Genomic DNA, 14,015 nt, shown 5'->3' with positions numbered 1-14,015 from the left:
CATATCATTGAAATTATCGATTAGAAAGTATCCGCAAACATTTTGTCAAGTTTTTTAAACAAGATTTCATTCATGTATTATGAAACAGTATCTAAATCAAACATCGATTTTAATAATCGCATCATAGAATAATTCTGATTGTCAAATATAAAGTTTCGAAAAGAAATATCCTGATAATGATTTATTTGAAAAAAAATTCACATGTAAATTGAATAGAAAAATATTGACGCGAGATATTGAAAAAAGTTTCATTCGTTGACAGTTTTGAATTGTTGAGAGGGTTGTGATTCTATTACTCGCGTGTTCTCTTTCTCTCTCTCTCTCTCTTATTCTCTCTTTATGTCTGTCTCTCTTGAGTTACCGGAAGTGAGCTATCGCGTGGCTAGTATTCGTGGCTTAAGAGCAATAAAGGACGTCGGTCTGTCGAGCAACGAGCGAACGAAGAGAGAAAACGGGCCGAGACAGTCGTGCGGAGGCCAAGAACCGCGTCGGATCGTGAACACCGTCCTCGTGGAATTGTCAGGAAACACGTGACACCCTACTGAATCTCGCGACCAAATTCAAACGATTCGTGAAAGAGATTTAGATCAATAAAGAGAGAGAGAAAGAGAAAGAGAGAGAGAGATCTACTTTCGCTGATCGAAACATTGCACGTGCGTTCTTAAACGATATTCCTACGAAAGATGTACTTTATCTTCTTCATTCTAATCACTATTCTATATTTGCGTCAACATTTATTGTGAACAACGATTAATCTTATTCTAAGCTTACAAAGAGAAATATATATAGAGATAGATATAGAGAGAGAGAGAAAATTTCATTGAATATTATAATAATTAAACGCGTGACACAGGATCGAGAGTAAAGGATAATACAAAGTGTACAAGGTAAGTTTAAATTAAAATGATGAAATTTTAAAAGAAATATATTAGAATGATAGATAATAATATATTATATGCATTTATAACGATCGATACAAATTTTTCTATATATGTATATGTATGTATGTCATCGATTTAGAGATCTTTGATGAGATCGTAATGGGAATCATTTGAAATTGAGTTTATCGGCACTGATCTATCTCGGATCTATCTGAAATCAAGTGAAAAGTCGTTGTTCCAAATATTAAGAGATTTTCGGCGCATGAATCACGGAATCGACTACCGTGCGATACTAAATTTCCTTAGATCCGTTGGCCCATTGCCAAGATCGCGCGAGTTCTTGCTTCGGGCCCCGAAGAATGGGAACGTGCGATATAATCTCTAAGAAAGAGAAAACCCGAGACTATTACTATTGCTCGCGTGAACTTAACTTTTCCCGCGGAATCACGGAAAATCTACTTTACTACACTCGAGAACATAAAAGCTATAATGGAAGGAAGATTTTCAAAATAGATAACCATGGTTCTTATATATCTTACGGTAAGATCCTATCGTTATGGTTGTAATGGATTGCTGTGTACATACACACGCATAAAAAAAAAAAACAAGAAAATATAAGAATTCCAATAAGCGGATCATCATTTTCTTCGAATTTTATTTTGTCCTTTTTTTAAAATGATATTCTTCATAATTTGTGTCTCATTTTATATACAATTATTATTTTATATTATATCATATATGAGATCTCAATATTTATGTTCAATGCATTTTAGTTTATCATACCTTTTTACTAATATATACGTATATCTGATCTATTATTTTGTTTTTCCTTTCTATTTTTTATTTGTTTTCAACTTGATAACTCTTTATAATATTATTTTGTAGATATAATCAATGAACATTACAATAATATATCTCGTTCCTATTAAACATCTATATACTTATCATTAAAAACAAATATATATATATAATTAATATAATATATTCATTTCATAACTTTTAAAAATTATTTATTATCATTCTCATTAAACACCCTTTTTTTTCTATTGTCTTAGACTTTATGATTTGACAATCTAATATGAAACATAGAAGAGAATCAGAGTCCTTTATAAATTTCCGGGGAATGATATTCTCGTGAGACATCGCATTGTTGAACGACCAAACGAATTCTCAAGATTCCTCGAGACATGTGCGAAGCGTTCTATTAATGTAACGCATCGAATCTCTCATACTCTCTCTTTCTCTCTCTCTCTCTTATTTTTTCCAATTGCTTTCCCCTACATCAGCCCCTTTTCTTCCTTCTTCCCCTCCTCCTCTTCTTCTTCTCTTACTTTTCTTCTTCTTCTTATTCTTCTTATTCTTATTCTTCTTTTCCTTCTTCTTGTTCTCCTTCGTTTTACCCTACGTCGTTAAAATGGCCGGCAGAGCGTCGCCCTGAGAGTACAAAATTGCTGTGTTTAAGCCCATCCCGTGTATAAGAAAGAGAAGTAAAGAGAAATGAAAAGAGAAATAGAAATAATATAATAAGGAAAATGCGTTCGCGTGATTCTCTTCTCTTGAGTTTCCTTCCGTTTTGATTTAGAATAAGAAAAGCATGAGAAAGAGAGAGAGAGAGAGAGAGATAGACACGAAACATCTTGTAAATGGGTCGAAATACAGAATACCAAGAGAAGGACAAGATGATAGTCTCTTAAATGGGATCTAGCACATCGTATGAAATGTCATCGATACGATCTTCCTCTTCTTATTCTTCATTCATTCTATTTCTCTCTTTCTCTCTCTCTCTCTTATTCTCATCCTCATTTTCATTCTCGTTCTTGTTCGAAGATACGAACTAAACGTCGATAAAACGAATTCGATTCCCGTATATACAAACGTGACGATAAAATCAATACAAATTTCATTTACTAACTACAATACTATTTTTACTTTAATTTCCATCTAAATTGTTTTATATATACTCTAGTCAAACATAATAATCGTAAAAATCGTTCCGCAAATTTGAAAAAAAAAAAAAAAAACAAAAGATTTCACTCGAAATCGGATAAAATATTACGTTTAAGCAATTACAAATACAAATATTATTTTCTATTGAAAATATGAATAATATTGTTTGATAATACACGTTTATTTTCTATGTTAATTAATTAATGACCACTCAAATTTATATTAAAATGAACATTATTATTTAATTGAGATATATCAAAAAGCTTCCCGTACATTTTACCATGTTTATCCATCGCCATACGTTTGTTTTTGTTTCTTTTTTTTTGTCCGCAGTGACGAGTGCACGGAGCATGACGTCAAATGCAATTAGGGGTATTCGAAGGAAAAAGAGTTCGCTGTGCGAAGTAAAGGTGGCCGTTATCGGAGCGCCAGGGGTTGGAAAAAGTGGTGAGTAGGAAAACTAATTTTGTTTGTAATAATTAAATAAAACGACGATAGCGTACAAACGTGTGCATATGCGTACTCTTTCGTAATATCAAAAATACAGTACACACACACACAAATGCGTTTACATATACATACAAAAAAAGAGAAAGAGAGAAAGCGAGACTATTAATTAACCGATAAACGTTGGAAACGTGGTTTTTAAACGATTCATCGTACATTGTTTTAATTTTCTATATAAGTAAAATCTAAAATGAAATGAGATAAATGAGATGAAGCTTTCTATAACGATGAAAACTATGACGATACGGTCGTTTAAGAATTTGGCGCGATACGGAAGACCTTGGACTAATAGCGGAAAACATGTTGAGTTGAAGGATGTCTGAGTTTTCTAACTAAATTAATTATTATCAGTTTGTCTAACTAGAGTGTACAAAAAATATTGCAATATATAAACGAGGAAGTAGAAAATTCTAAAAATATTTTTCTCTTTGGTCAGCAAATATTGATCGTTTTTAAGAGGATTCGTGAACATGTGAGATATATATCTAAGGTTTTGAACTCGATCGTAATTTTCTCTCTTTTGAACGCGAGAGAGAGAGAGAGAGGGAAATAGGAAAGAGGATGAGAAGATTCAAGTGCAAGTGCGACGAAAACCCTTGCTAACATAAGACGACGTTAGCTAGAACGAGAGAAGCATGCCGTGATAGCTTTGAGGACCCTGAGAGCAGCCAACCCGAGTGTATTTTCGGTAATGGCACGTGCTAAAGACAGGTAGGCGAGTAAATAATCGTTCGCCTCAACCGTTACTTCTTCTTCTACTCGTATCGTTGCCATTTCTTCTATTTATAATGTGTTATTTCCGAATCCGAACGAATTTTATAAAAGATTTGTCAAATAATTGAACAAAATCTTTGTTAATAGTGTAAACGTTTACAATAATATTATGCAACGATTAACAGGAATATTTGACAATTTTCGTTATTCAATTTAAAACAATCGATATTTTCTTACAATATACAATATCTTTTTTTCATTTTCATACGCAGAAATATTATATATTATATTTTAAGATTATTAAACTCTTTTTGAGATTGATATGAATTTTATTACAAAAAAAAAAACCCCATTTTATTATAAGGGAAATAGTAAAATTTGATATAAGTGATAAGATAATTGGTCTTGCATATTTCTTTGACAATATAAAGTGTTTTTTTGTTTTGTTTTTTTTGTAATAAAATTAATATCTTTCCTCATTTATACATGAATTTCTTGTTATAGTAATGTATGTGTATGTGTGTCTATTGAGTGAGGTCAGTGTACTTTACGTTTTACATGCATACAACGATGAACGATGAAAACTCATTTATTATGAAATAGATCAAACGTAGTCTATCGTCTGCGTTCTCTTTACGAATTCTCTTATTAATGGAGAAACCTTGGAAATCAACCTCGATCGATTTTGAGTTATCGTTTAAAATGTTGTATTTCGTATAAAACTAAAGTCCTGAACTTATATGTTCTTTCCTTAACAGAAATCTTACGATATTTGAACTCTTACAAATCTTTATCTTCAAAGTAGATGTACGTTCTTGTGGCAAATGCGAGCTTTGAAAAATTCAATCAATTAGTAATAAATGTCTTTCGTTCTTTTTTACCTCCCCTCGTCCGATTATTAATCTCTTAAAATTTTTATTTTATTTCATTTTTTTCAACATATTATATGGATTATTTTCTGTTTCCATTGAAAATGATTACATCTAACACATTCCCCCTGTCCATGTGTAATACGAATTGAAATTTATTTTCTACGATAAATATATAATATTGTTCTTATTAAAACAGATATAAAAAGGTGAACAATGATAGTTGATATTACTTTTATATAATTTATAATAACGTTTGAAAGATTTTGTTAAATATCGGTAATCAACTTATAATTATGTTTAGAAATAATAGTAAAAAATTTGAAAAATGTTTAATCTTAAAGGGTTACTTCGAATAGGATAGTATAAATCTCAGATAATAATTCGATGGAATGGGTTAAAGGAATGAATCTGTTGATACTGGCGAATTGCGAAGCTGTCACCTGATCTGATTCCAGATGAAAAGGCGCCGCACCGTTTCGATGTTAACGTAACGCTCGTGCAAGGTTTTGTGGCGCCGCAGCAGGTTCGAGTTCGAGGTAAAAATAGTGTGGTATACCTCGAAGCGGGTCACTAGGTCTCTCTGCTTCTTCTTTCTCCTCAAGCTTGAGATATCAAGATAAACGAAGAGCAAACGCACGAGACACGTTCATTGAAATTAAACAAATATCGAATAAATTATCATTCAAACATACACACACGCATCGAATAAAAAAATCTGTAATGTAAATTAATTGACAAAAAGAAAAAAAAGAAATTACATTAAATAATACAATAATACAATACGATAAATCGAATTATCGAAAGGATTGTTCTTTATCGTGTTAATTTATCTTCTAGATTTTCATTTTAATACACATACCCAATGTTAAAGTTTTTGATTATTAAATTTTGATATTTTACAATAACAATTGGATAAATTTATGATTGATTTTCAAAAGATATATCGATACAACATTATTATTCATCTAAAATAAAAATAAAATAATGCAAAAGATATGAGTGAAGTTAAGTAAGTACTAGGAGTCCGTCGATGCTTTTAAAAGCTTCCAACTCGAAAAGCGTCAGGTGGAACTCGTCGTTCATACTCATCCTATTTCTCGAGAGAGGAAGAAAAAGAGGAAATATGTCTTAGTTGACACACGTAACGAACTCGTTTGCCACGGAAAAGGTTACGTTATATCAGCCGTCGTTTATATATATATAGAGTATATGCATTTTGTATAAATACGCGTATCATCGTTGAAACGCAAAAGCGAACTTGCAATAGAAAAAAATGCAGCATTGTGTTACGCGTCTATCGACATTGTATACATTGGTTGCATACACACACACATAGATATACATAAAATATACACTCGACCATGTAATTCAATCATAAAAATATCGATTCGAGTCATTCTTCGTTTTATTTTGATTTCATTTTCTTAACATTTTGCACGTTACTCGTCATTCATATATCAAATAATTTTACAATATTCCTTCGAATATCCTCTTAAAACACAATTTATGATGTTTGTAGAATTTTTCATTAAACAACGGTATTCGTAAACTAAATCATTATATAGTGTCTAAGAAAAAAAAAAAAAAAGAAAAAAAGAAAAAGAAAAAGAAAAAAGATCCACTTAATAGTAGAAATTTGACGATGATCCAATATCACTGTTAACGCTAAGAAAGCCATCTGCCAAATGAGAAACAAACGTTAGACGGAAATGTTCGTTTTCATATCGTCTATGACATTGAAAAACAGGCCAAACCGCACGTATAAATTCGTTTTCGATTTTCTTTACTGTAAACATCGATCCTGACCATACGTTTTCATTATATTTTACAGCGTTGACAGTGAGGTTTTTAACGAGGCGGTATATCGGAGAATACGATCATCAATCTGGTAAGAATGTTTTCTATCAAATTTCATATTATTTTTTATCATTTTTTTTCTTTTTTATACACAATATTATTACAATAAAATTAAGCATTGATTTTCTAAGTGACAATAGAATGGACTATTTTCTGAAGTATTGCCAACGGCTGTAACTGTTTCTAAGACCGCGACTCTATCTCTATCTCTCTCTCTCTCTCTCTCTCTCTTTTTCTCTTTCTCTCTCTTTCTATCCCTCTTTACATTCCACCGACCGCGTCTGGTCTAAATTTATCAAAGACGAATTTGACACTAGACAGGACGGGTACTAATGCGAGGTTGATACTCGAAGGAAGAACATTTTTCCTTTTCTACAAATACGTGGACACTGGACAAAGTACTTACTTGCATCAGTAGGAACTATTTCGTCACATTAATTTAGAAAATAAGTTATCCGTTCTCTGTAATACAGTTCAACTAAAAATTCTAGTCATCGCGTACAAACGAACAAATTTTCATTATCTTATGTTTTCTCTTTTTTTTCTTTACAGAAAACAGATACAAACACGAAGTGCTCGTGGATGGGGAACCAATACTTTTCGAAATTTTGGACTCCTGTCCGAAGGTAATTTTTCTTTTTCTTTTCTTTTATTTAGACTCAATATTATATCACGTATTTCGTACCATTGATAAATTTAGTTTAATATTTGTGAAAGTGTTTATAATACGTAATCGTAGAAATGTTAAGATTAAACACGTATATACATTTACATATATTTAAACGAGGTACCGATTTTACAGAGCGACGACGAAATGCCGTCGATGGAAACTTTGCAGTGGGCGGACGGTTTGCTCTTAGTTTATTCGATAACTGATCGAGGTTCTTTCAATTTCGTGAGAAAAGCAAAAGAAGCATTAGCTGTAGCCGATCCAGAAGCTGCCATGCCACTCGCTATGGTTGGAAACAAAGCTGATATGGTTCATCTAAGACAGGTCAGCGCGGAAGAGGGGGAAATTTTGGCTAAAGATTTTGAATGTTGGTTCAGCGAAGTTAGCGCAGCAGAACAGGTATATTTTTATTTCGAATCGATTAAATTTATCAATTTTTGTTGATGATCAATCGATAATTTAAATTATACAGGTCGTCCAAGTAGCCGAATCGTTTCACGAATTGTGTCGTGAAGTTCTTGCTGCCAGAAGAAGAAACAAACAATCGTTGCTCGACAGAATGCTTGGTAGCAAAGCTACGAGAACATATTCCAGGGGTAAAAGCGACTCCGCTTTACCCAAGGATTAATTAATTAATTATCTTGACTTAATTAATAGGATAGGATTTTTTATTGACTGCGCAGAATTGAGTAAGAGAGAGAGAGAGAGAGAGAGAAAGGGAGAAAGTGTGAAAAAGACTACAAGAGATGAAAGTAGACTCGTTTTATACGAGTCGATAAGAAAATCAGGCGCCAAAGATTGTATCATACTGTTAATATTTTATATCAAATAACATGTACAGCTCTACCGTACGCTAATTTTAATAGCGTGCTTTTGTAAAGAAAGTTATCTTTTTTCAATGAATAACAAATTTCTATATTCGCGTTTTACTTCTTAACACTTTGACGGTCGTATTTTTTTTATCGATAAATTGTTTACGCAGTGCCAGCTTTTTATTTTTTTCGTTCAAAATCTACTCTGGAACATACGTTTTTTATAAAAGGTTGTATATTTTTGTATAGCTCGTAAATCTATCGAAAGTGTAAGTAGTGGTATGTACTAAAAACATCGACGTCCTAAAGTAAATTATTGGTACATTATTATAAACAAGAAAAAACGCTATCAGTGTTAATAAATTGACGATTTTATAAATCATTGATTAGGCTTCAAAAGGCTGATCTTATATAAGCGCAAACATATATACAAGAAATTGTTGGTAAGAGTTACAGATTCTAACGATTGACCTATATATTTATTTTGTACTTACAATAAGAAAATGTGAAATAAATATTTTACTTATTTATTATAGCAGCGAAGCGATATGTTAATCTTATCCTATTAGATTTATGATCCATAATCTCTTATACGATATTATCATTTTTACAATTATATTATATTTACAGATAATACGAATTTGAATATTCGTTATTTATTTAGTGTCATCGTAAATTTCTAAAACATCTGCTAAATGTTCATTGTCTCTCGGCTTTTTAAATTGTTTTCTCCTATTATTTGGTTTCTTTCTTTTAACAGGTGCTAATTTTTTCGGACCATGATCTTGCATAGATCTAATCCCTTGTTTCTCTAAATACTCATCTATTTTTTGATCATCCATTGCATCTACTGCTACAGCTCTCCATAATTTTTGAAATTCCTCATCGATAGGAAACTGCGCTGTCTTGTCGTTATAGAAAACTATCTTCTTTTTGTCAAGTGGTCGCGTTATGAGTAATATCTCATTTTGTAAGCTCTATAAAAAAAAATCTCACAGAACATATCGTAGATTATTAATTAAAATATATGCAACTAACCGTACCTTTAGATGCTTTTCGCAGTGCGGTAAACTTTCTTGTATGTCTTCTAATAAAATCCCACCTAATCCCTTTAAATCCTGTTGTTTTAAAAGTCTCAACAAAGATTTTTTATCTTTAATTTTGTACATAGCCTTAAATGCAAATCTACCATCCTGTGTCACATCTATTTTAGGATTTTTTAACAACGCTTCTGTCTGAAGCCATGTTTTCACCTTTAACAACGCAGTAAATAATTGATTTGCACTAAACATAGTTTAATGTTAAATGTAATAACATAATTTAAAATTCTTACTTTTGATCCTACATCCAGTTGATTAGTTTCATCTAAAATTTCTTCTAAAGTCAGCGGATGATCATCACCATCTTGATGCCTTGCTTTCATGTGTTTTACTATTTTTGCTAAAACACCAAATTTGTACTGCGTACTACCGGTCATGGTTTTGTAGTTGACCATATCCAATTTTGGTCCAGTTGAAACCATGGATGGTTTTGGTTTCTTTTTATGTGGATCATCTCGAATGGTATCTTTCTCTTGTTCTTTCTTTTTCTTCTCAATACTATATAAATTATACATAAATTTACTTATTAATAAATTTGTAATTTTATTTTGTATATAATTAATTTGTATATAATTAATTTGTATATAATATACTTTTTATGTAATTTATTTCAATATTATATACCATTTATGTATAAGAAATAATTTCTATAAAGGGAATATTTAGAAAGGTAGAATATAGGTTAGAGAATAAAATATATTATTACACTTACGCTGGAGTAGATAAGGCTCGTTTTTTAAAGAGCTCTCGCTCTCTCAACAATGCTGGATCCATTTTATCAAGAATTTATCCTAAAGAATCCTTATCACATAAACAATTCACTTATTTTTAATAACACATGCACAAAATACTAACAGGAGAAGGAATGCACATAGTAATATTTAGTTTATGTAAAAGAATCAAGAGAGCGCTAGCGTAGCCCGAACTCTCGATACCAGACGTTCGATAGGTGCGTGCATAATATAACTCGAATAGTCGTTGGCGCCAAATATGTGATAATTAAACAATTGATTTTTTATTTATTTGCAAGTAAGAGAATATTCATCTAATTTCGTCCAATTAATTAACAATACTTTTCTAATGACTTTGTCTAAATCATATTATAAGCTTTATAAAATATTCACCTCTATAATTTGATATAATTATCTTATATATTATATTATTTTATTTATTTCTATTTGATCACGTGACATCTAAAATGCAAGACTCTAGTTGTTTAACCAATCATCGTTCTTTCCATTGCGTTCGTCCAGAAGATCATGAAAAAACTGTGGCGTCCTAATACTTTCAGGTAATTAATAAATATTTTCTTGCGTATATCCTTCTATTGTATATCAAACGATAGCTACGTTTAAGATTTTCACGCGTGAGTGTTTTCAAAGTGAAATATTAAAAAGTTCGAAAGATATCCGTGAAAATAAAATCTGTGTTCCTCTGTTTGCCGCCAAATCTGTCTGATTTTGTTACTTAACAATACTTTTTCAATTTTCCACGTTATTTTTACGATATCGATACTTACTACAATCTCTAATAATGCTTTAATGATGCTCTAATTAATCATTCTTTATCATTATGTCTTTATAGATCGTATTTTGTATTAAATCTGATTTTTGTCACATACACACATACACATACACATACGTGCATATATACATATGTATATGCATACAGTATGAGTAACTCCTACATATACGTATATATACTCTCATATTATTGATTTATTTTATATTGTAATAATGTAATCTTATTGTTTTACTCTTTTTTAGGTTTCTAAAAATTGGAAGAGTCAAGCATGAATAAGCATACCTAACTTTATTGTTATGCACACTTTTTTATCTTCAAATTCGTCGAGGTAAGCATTATTCTTTTTTTAAGTCTATCTGATATATATAAATGTTATAGAAAGAGTGAGAAAGAGAATGAGAGTGAGAGATAAAAAGAAAACAAAAAATTCACCTACAGGCAATTATGAATGTGTATGCATATTTGTAGGACTTCCTCGAGGTGATAACAGAAGAAAGACAGCCGAAACAAAACGTAAACAGCCGAACGTTCGACGAAGGATAAGCAGTAATGTATCTCATTTCCCTGCCGTCCTTCAACGAGTTAAGATCTAACGTGAACGCACGTGTAACGTATTAAACTATAATATTTAATAATTTTATTTCTAATGTGTTATCTAATTAAAACATTCGACAACTGCACTGATTAGACAACTTTTTATATCTAACATTGATTCTTTATGATAGAATATTTTGTGAAGTGTGTGAAATGCCTTCAGGAATGATTTACAGGGAATATTGTACTGTGTAATATAATCTTTAGTATGTTTCAGCTTTACAGATTGTTTTATTTTATTGTATTTTATTCATCGTCATCCTAAGGGTAGGAAACCCATCCTGCAGTCATCAATGAAGACTAAAAGTAAGTATATTTTTCTATCAAACATTTCTATGATAATTTCAATGGTTTTTTATTCAGATAATGATATTAATTGTTCTCTTTTTTTCTGTTTCAGAACATCATTGCAATCGAGCGCGTAGGCAATGAGGTACTCGTGTGTTGCATCGTTAAAATAAAATATTAAAAAATCGGAAATTAGAATCAGTGTTGTTCGCCGTATGAAGAAGTGTCGTTTTTTCGGGTAAAGAAACTCCGTATGTTTCTTATATTCGGTTTAAACGTGTGCTCAACGTCATCCTAAGGGTAGGAAACCCATCATGCATTCATCACTGAACATAAAAGGTAAATTAATTTTTATATTAAACATTTTCTCAATAATTGCAATAATGTTTTTTTATAACAATGGTGTATATAATCTTGTTTTTATTTCTGTTTCAGATCATCGTTGGAATAGTGCAGTGTGTTAACATTTTAATAATTAAATTCATTTGGAAATTCATTTAACACTAGATTTGTTCATTATTGCATTAAAATCAACATATATTTTAAAAAAATAATATTTAAGTTTTATATATATATGTAGCATATGTAGCTAAAAAATTTGAAATGAGTCAAATTGGCTTAGTTCATAAATCTTGTGTTAATTGAATTAACTGCATGTAATGCAGTTGTAGAGTCAGTGCATTGTCATCGTCATCCTAAGGGTAGGAGACCCATCGTGCATTCATCAATGAAGACTCATAGTAAGTATATTTTTGTATTAAACATTTTCTCAATTCTTTTAATATTTGTTTGTTATAAAAGCGATATTAATAGTTCTGTTTTTTTCTTCTGTTTCAGATGACTATTGCAAACGTGCGTGAAGCAATATACGGGGGTGTTGTTATATCGTTTAAATATAATTCAAATCATGGATCATAGAAGCACGTTCGTTCGTTAATTGCAATTCGTTCGTGTTACGCGATTGTATTAGAAATTTTTCATATTAAATTAACTGCGAACAAAGCAGTAATTGCATTAGAGTTTGTTCGATCAAAGTTGTATTTTTTATCTTTAAACAGTCGCGTATTAGAGTCAGTGCATCAATGAAGATTTTTGTACTTGCATTGACTGTGTGCAAAGCAGTCTTTGGAAGCAGTTGTAGAGTCAGTGATCGGGCGCATAATAAATTAAAATCATACGCGAATTAGAGTCAGTGTTGTTCGTCGCATAATCTAATTTCGGTTTCGCGATAAGAAACTCATCTATAGTTTCTTATTTTCGTTTATACCGCGTTATTAGATTCACGCGAGGTGCATCGCCATGGTGCAATTGAGCTGCATCCCATTGGAATGCATTGTAAGTATTCATTTTTATTAACATTTTATTCGATTTTATTTTATATGATTTTGTATAATATTATAGATAACTTATCGTATTGTTCTATTTTATGTTACAGATGTTACGACGGATTATCTTCCTCTTCAAAGATGTGGAATGAATTCTTCGATGGATCTTCTTCATTGGCAAACCGAGGAACTCTCCGATCGTCAGACTGCAATACTACTACGAAGTAGGAGTGTTTTGGAGCCATCGTAGAACTTCTAATGCTGACTGTTCATATTTCATATATGCGTAATTTTAATTCTAAAATCTCACATATATGTTATATAACGGTTGGTAACGAGTGAGTCAAAAAATTTAAAGTCCCTCCGGTGCTCAATCATGTCGAGGATGAAAGGTCCTAATCGGCACGAGTTACTGGTTGTAATTATTCCAATAAATTATTGACGAGCACATGAGTTATTCCTTTTTAGGAATGAACTCATGAAAATTGTATGTTATATATTGTATGTTTTATTAGTTCAGGATAGGTCTTCTTGTCTTATCGATTAAATTTTTTTAATTAACAGTGCACTTAATTATTGCACTTTCTTTTACATTTCGTGTTTTTTTTTTCGCGTTAGTAATGGTGAAATCGAGTATTAATTTTTTCAATTTCGTCCAAAAAAGTCATGTAATAATGTCTTACATGCATTGCCTCGTACATAGTTTATTTAATCGCGATTAACTTTGATATATCGATACTTCGATATTATTATCAATAAATGAGCAAGAAGACAAACTTATTCGCGACGGAAAGATTCTAGCAGTTAAGTGGTGGCTCAAAGCCCAGTTCTTTTATTAGAACAGCCAACTTAATGAAAGGAATCGTCCGAGGTTTTTTATATATATTTATTTTTTCCTTTTTTAAAATTCTTAAATATTAAAAA

The 14,015-nt window shown here is 31.2% G+C and overlaps 2 protein-coding genes across 4 annotated transcripts; one reads left to right on the top strand and one right to left on the bottom strand.

The window, feature by feature from the left end:
- Positions 1-209: 209 nt before the first annotated feature.
- LOC106786222 (ras-related and estrogen-regulated growth inhibitor) lies at positions 210-8,143 on the top strand. Of its 3 annotated transcripts, XM_014747374.1 has the most exons (7): positions 210-887; positions 1,021-1,421; positions 3,162-3,275; positions 6,753-6,809; positions 7,331-7,404; positions 7,581-7,847; positions 7,921-8,143. In XM_014747374.1, exons 2-7 carry the CDS (start codon positions 1,241-1,243, stop codon positions 8,074-8,076), a joined length of 849 nt encoding a protein of 282 aa, XP_014602860.1. In that variant the 5' UTR covers positions 210-887; positions 1,021-1,240; the 3' UTR covers positions 8,077-8,143. The 3 variants fall into 3 exon arrangements, with proteins under 3 accessions (XP_014602860.1, XP_014602862.1, XP_014602861.1); XM_014747376.1 differs by lacking the exon at positions 1,021-1,421; XM_014747375.1 differs by lacking the exon at positions 6,753-6,809 and having other exon boundaries at positions 211-887.
- A 106-nt stretch (positions 8,144-8,249) lies between these two features.
- LOC106786221 (general transcription factor IIE subunit 2) lies at positions 8,250-10,252 on the bottom strand. The gene is made up of 4 exons (XM_014747373.1): positions 10,073-10,252; positions 9,594-9,858; positions 9,304-9,513; positions 8,250-9,237 (listed from the first exon to the last, which is right to left on the bottom strand). Exons 1-4 carry the CDS (start codon positions 10,132-10,134, stop codon positions 8,917-8,919), a joined length of 858 nt encoding a protein of 285 aa, XP_014602859.1. The 5' UTR covers positions 10,135-10,252; the 3' UTR covers positions 8,250-8,916.
- Positions 10,253-14,015: the final 3,763 nt, after the last annotated feature.

This window comes from Polistes canadensis, unplaced genomic scaffold (genome assembly GCF_001313835.1).
Source record: "Polistes canadensis isolate GaletaPanama2010 unplaced genomic scaffold, ASM131383v1 scaffold_68, whole genome shotgun sequence".
Classification (NCBI taxonomy): domain Eukaryota; kingdom Metazoa; phylum Arthropoda; class Insecta; order Hymenoptera; family Vespidae; genus Polistes; species Polistes canadensis.
The sequence above is the reverse complement of the archived record's forward strand: the minus strand, read 5'-3'. Positions and strand labels throughout refer to the sequence as shown.

Excerpts from the sequence above, each read along its gene's own strand:
- LOC106786222 (XM_014747374.1), top strand. The coding sequence starts at position 1,241 with ATGGGAACGTGCGATATAATCTCTAAGAAAGAGAAAACCCGAGACTAT. Across the intron at positions 1,422-3,161 it reads TGGTTCTTATATATCTTACG|TGACGAGTGCACGGAGCATG; the intron begins GTAAGATCCTAT and ends TTTTGTCCGCAG. Across the intron at positions 7,848-7,920 it reads AAGTTAGCGCAGCAGAACAG|GTCGTCCAAGTAGCCGAATC; the intron begins GTATATTTTTAT and ends TAAATTATACAG.
- LOC106786221 (XM_014747373.1), bottom strand. The coding sequence starts at position 10,134 with ATGGATCCAGCATTGTTGAGAGAGCGAGAGCTCTTTAAAAAACGAGCC. Across the intron at positions 9,859-10,072 it reads CGAGCCTTATCTACTCCAGC|TATTGAGAAGAAAAAGAAAG; the intron begins GTAAGTGTAATA and ends TAATTTATATAG. Across the intron at positions 9,514-9,593 it reads AACTGGATGTAGGATCAAAA|GTGAAAACATGGCTTCAGAC; the intron begins GTAAGAATTTTA and ends GCGTTGTTAAAG.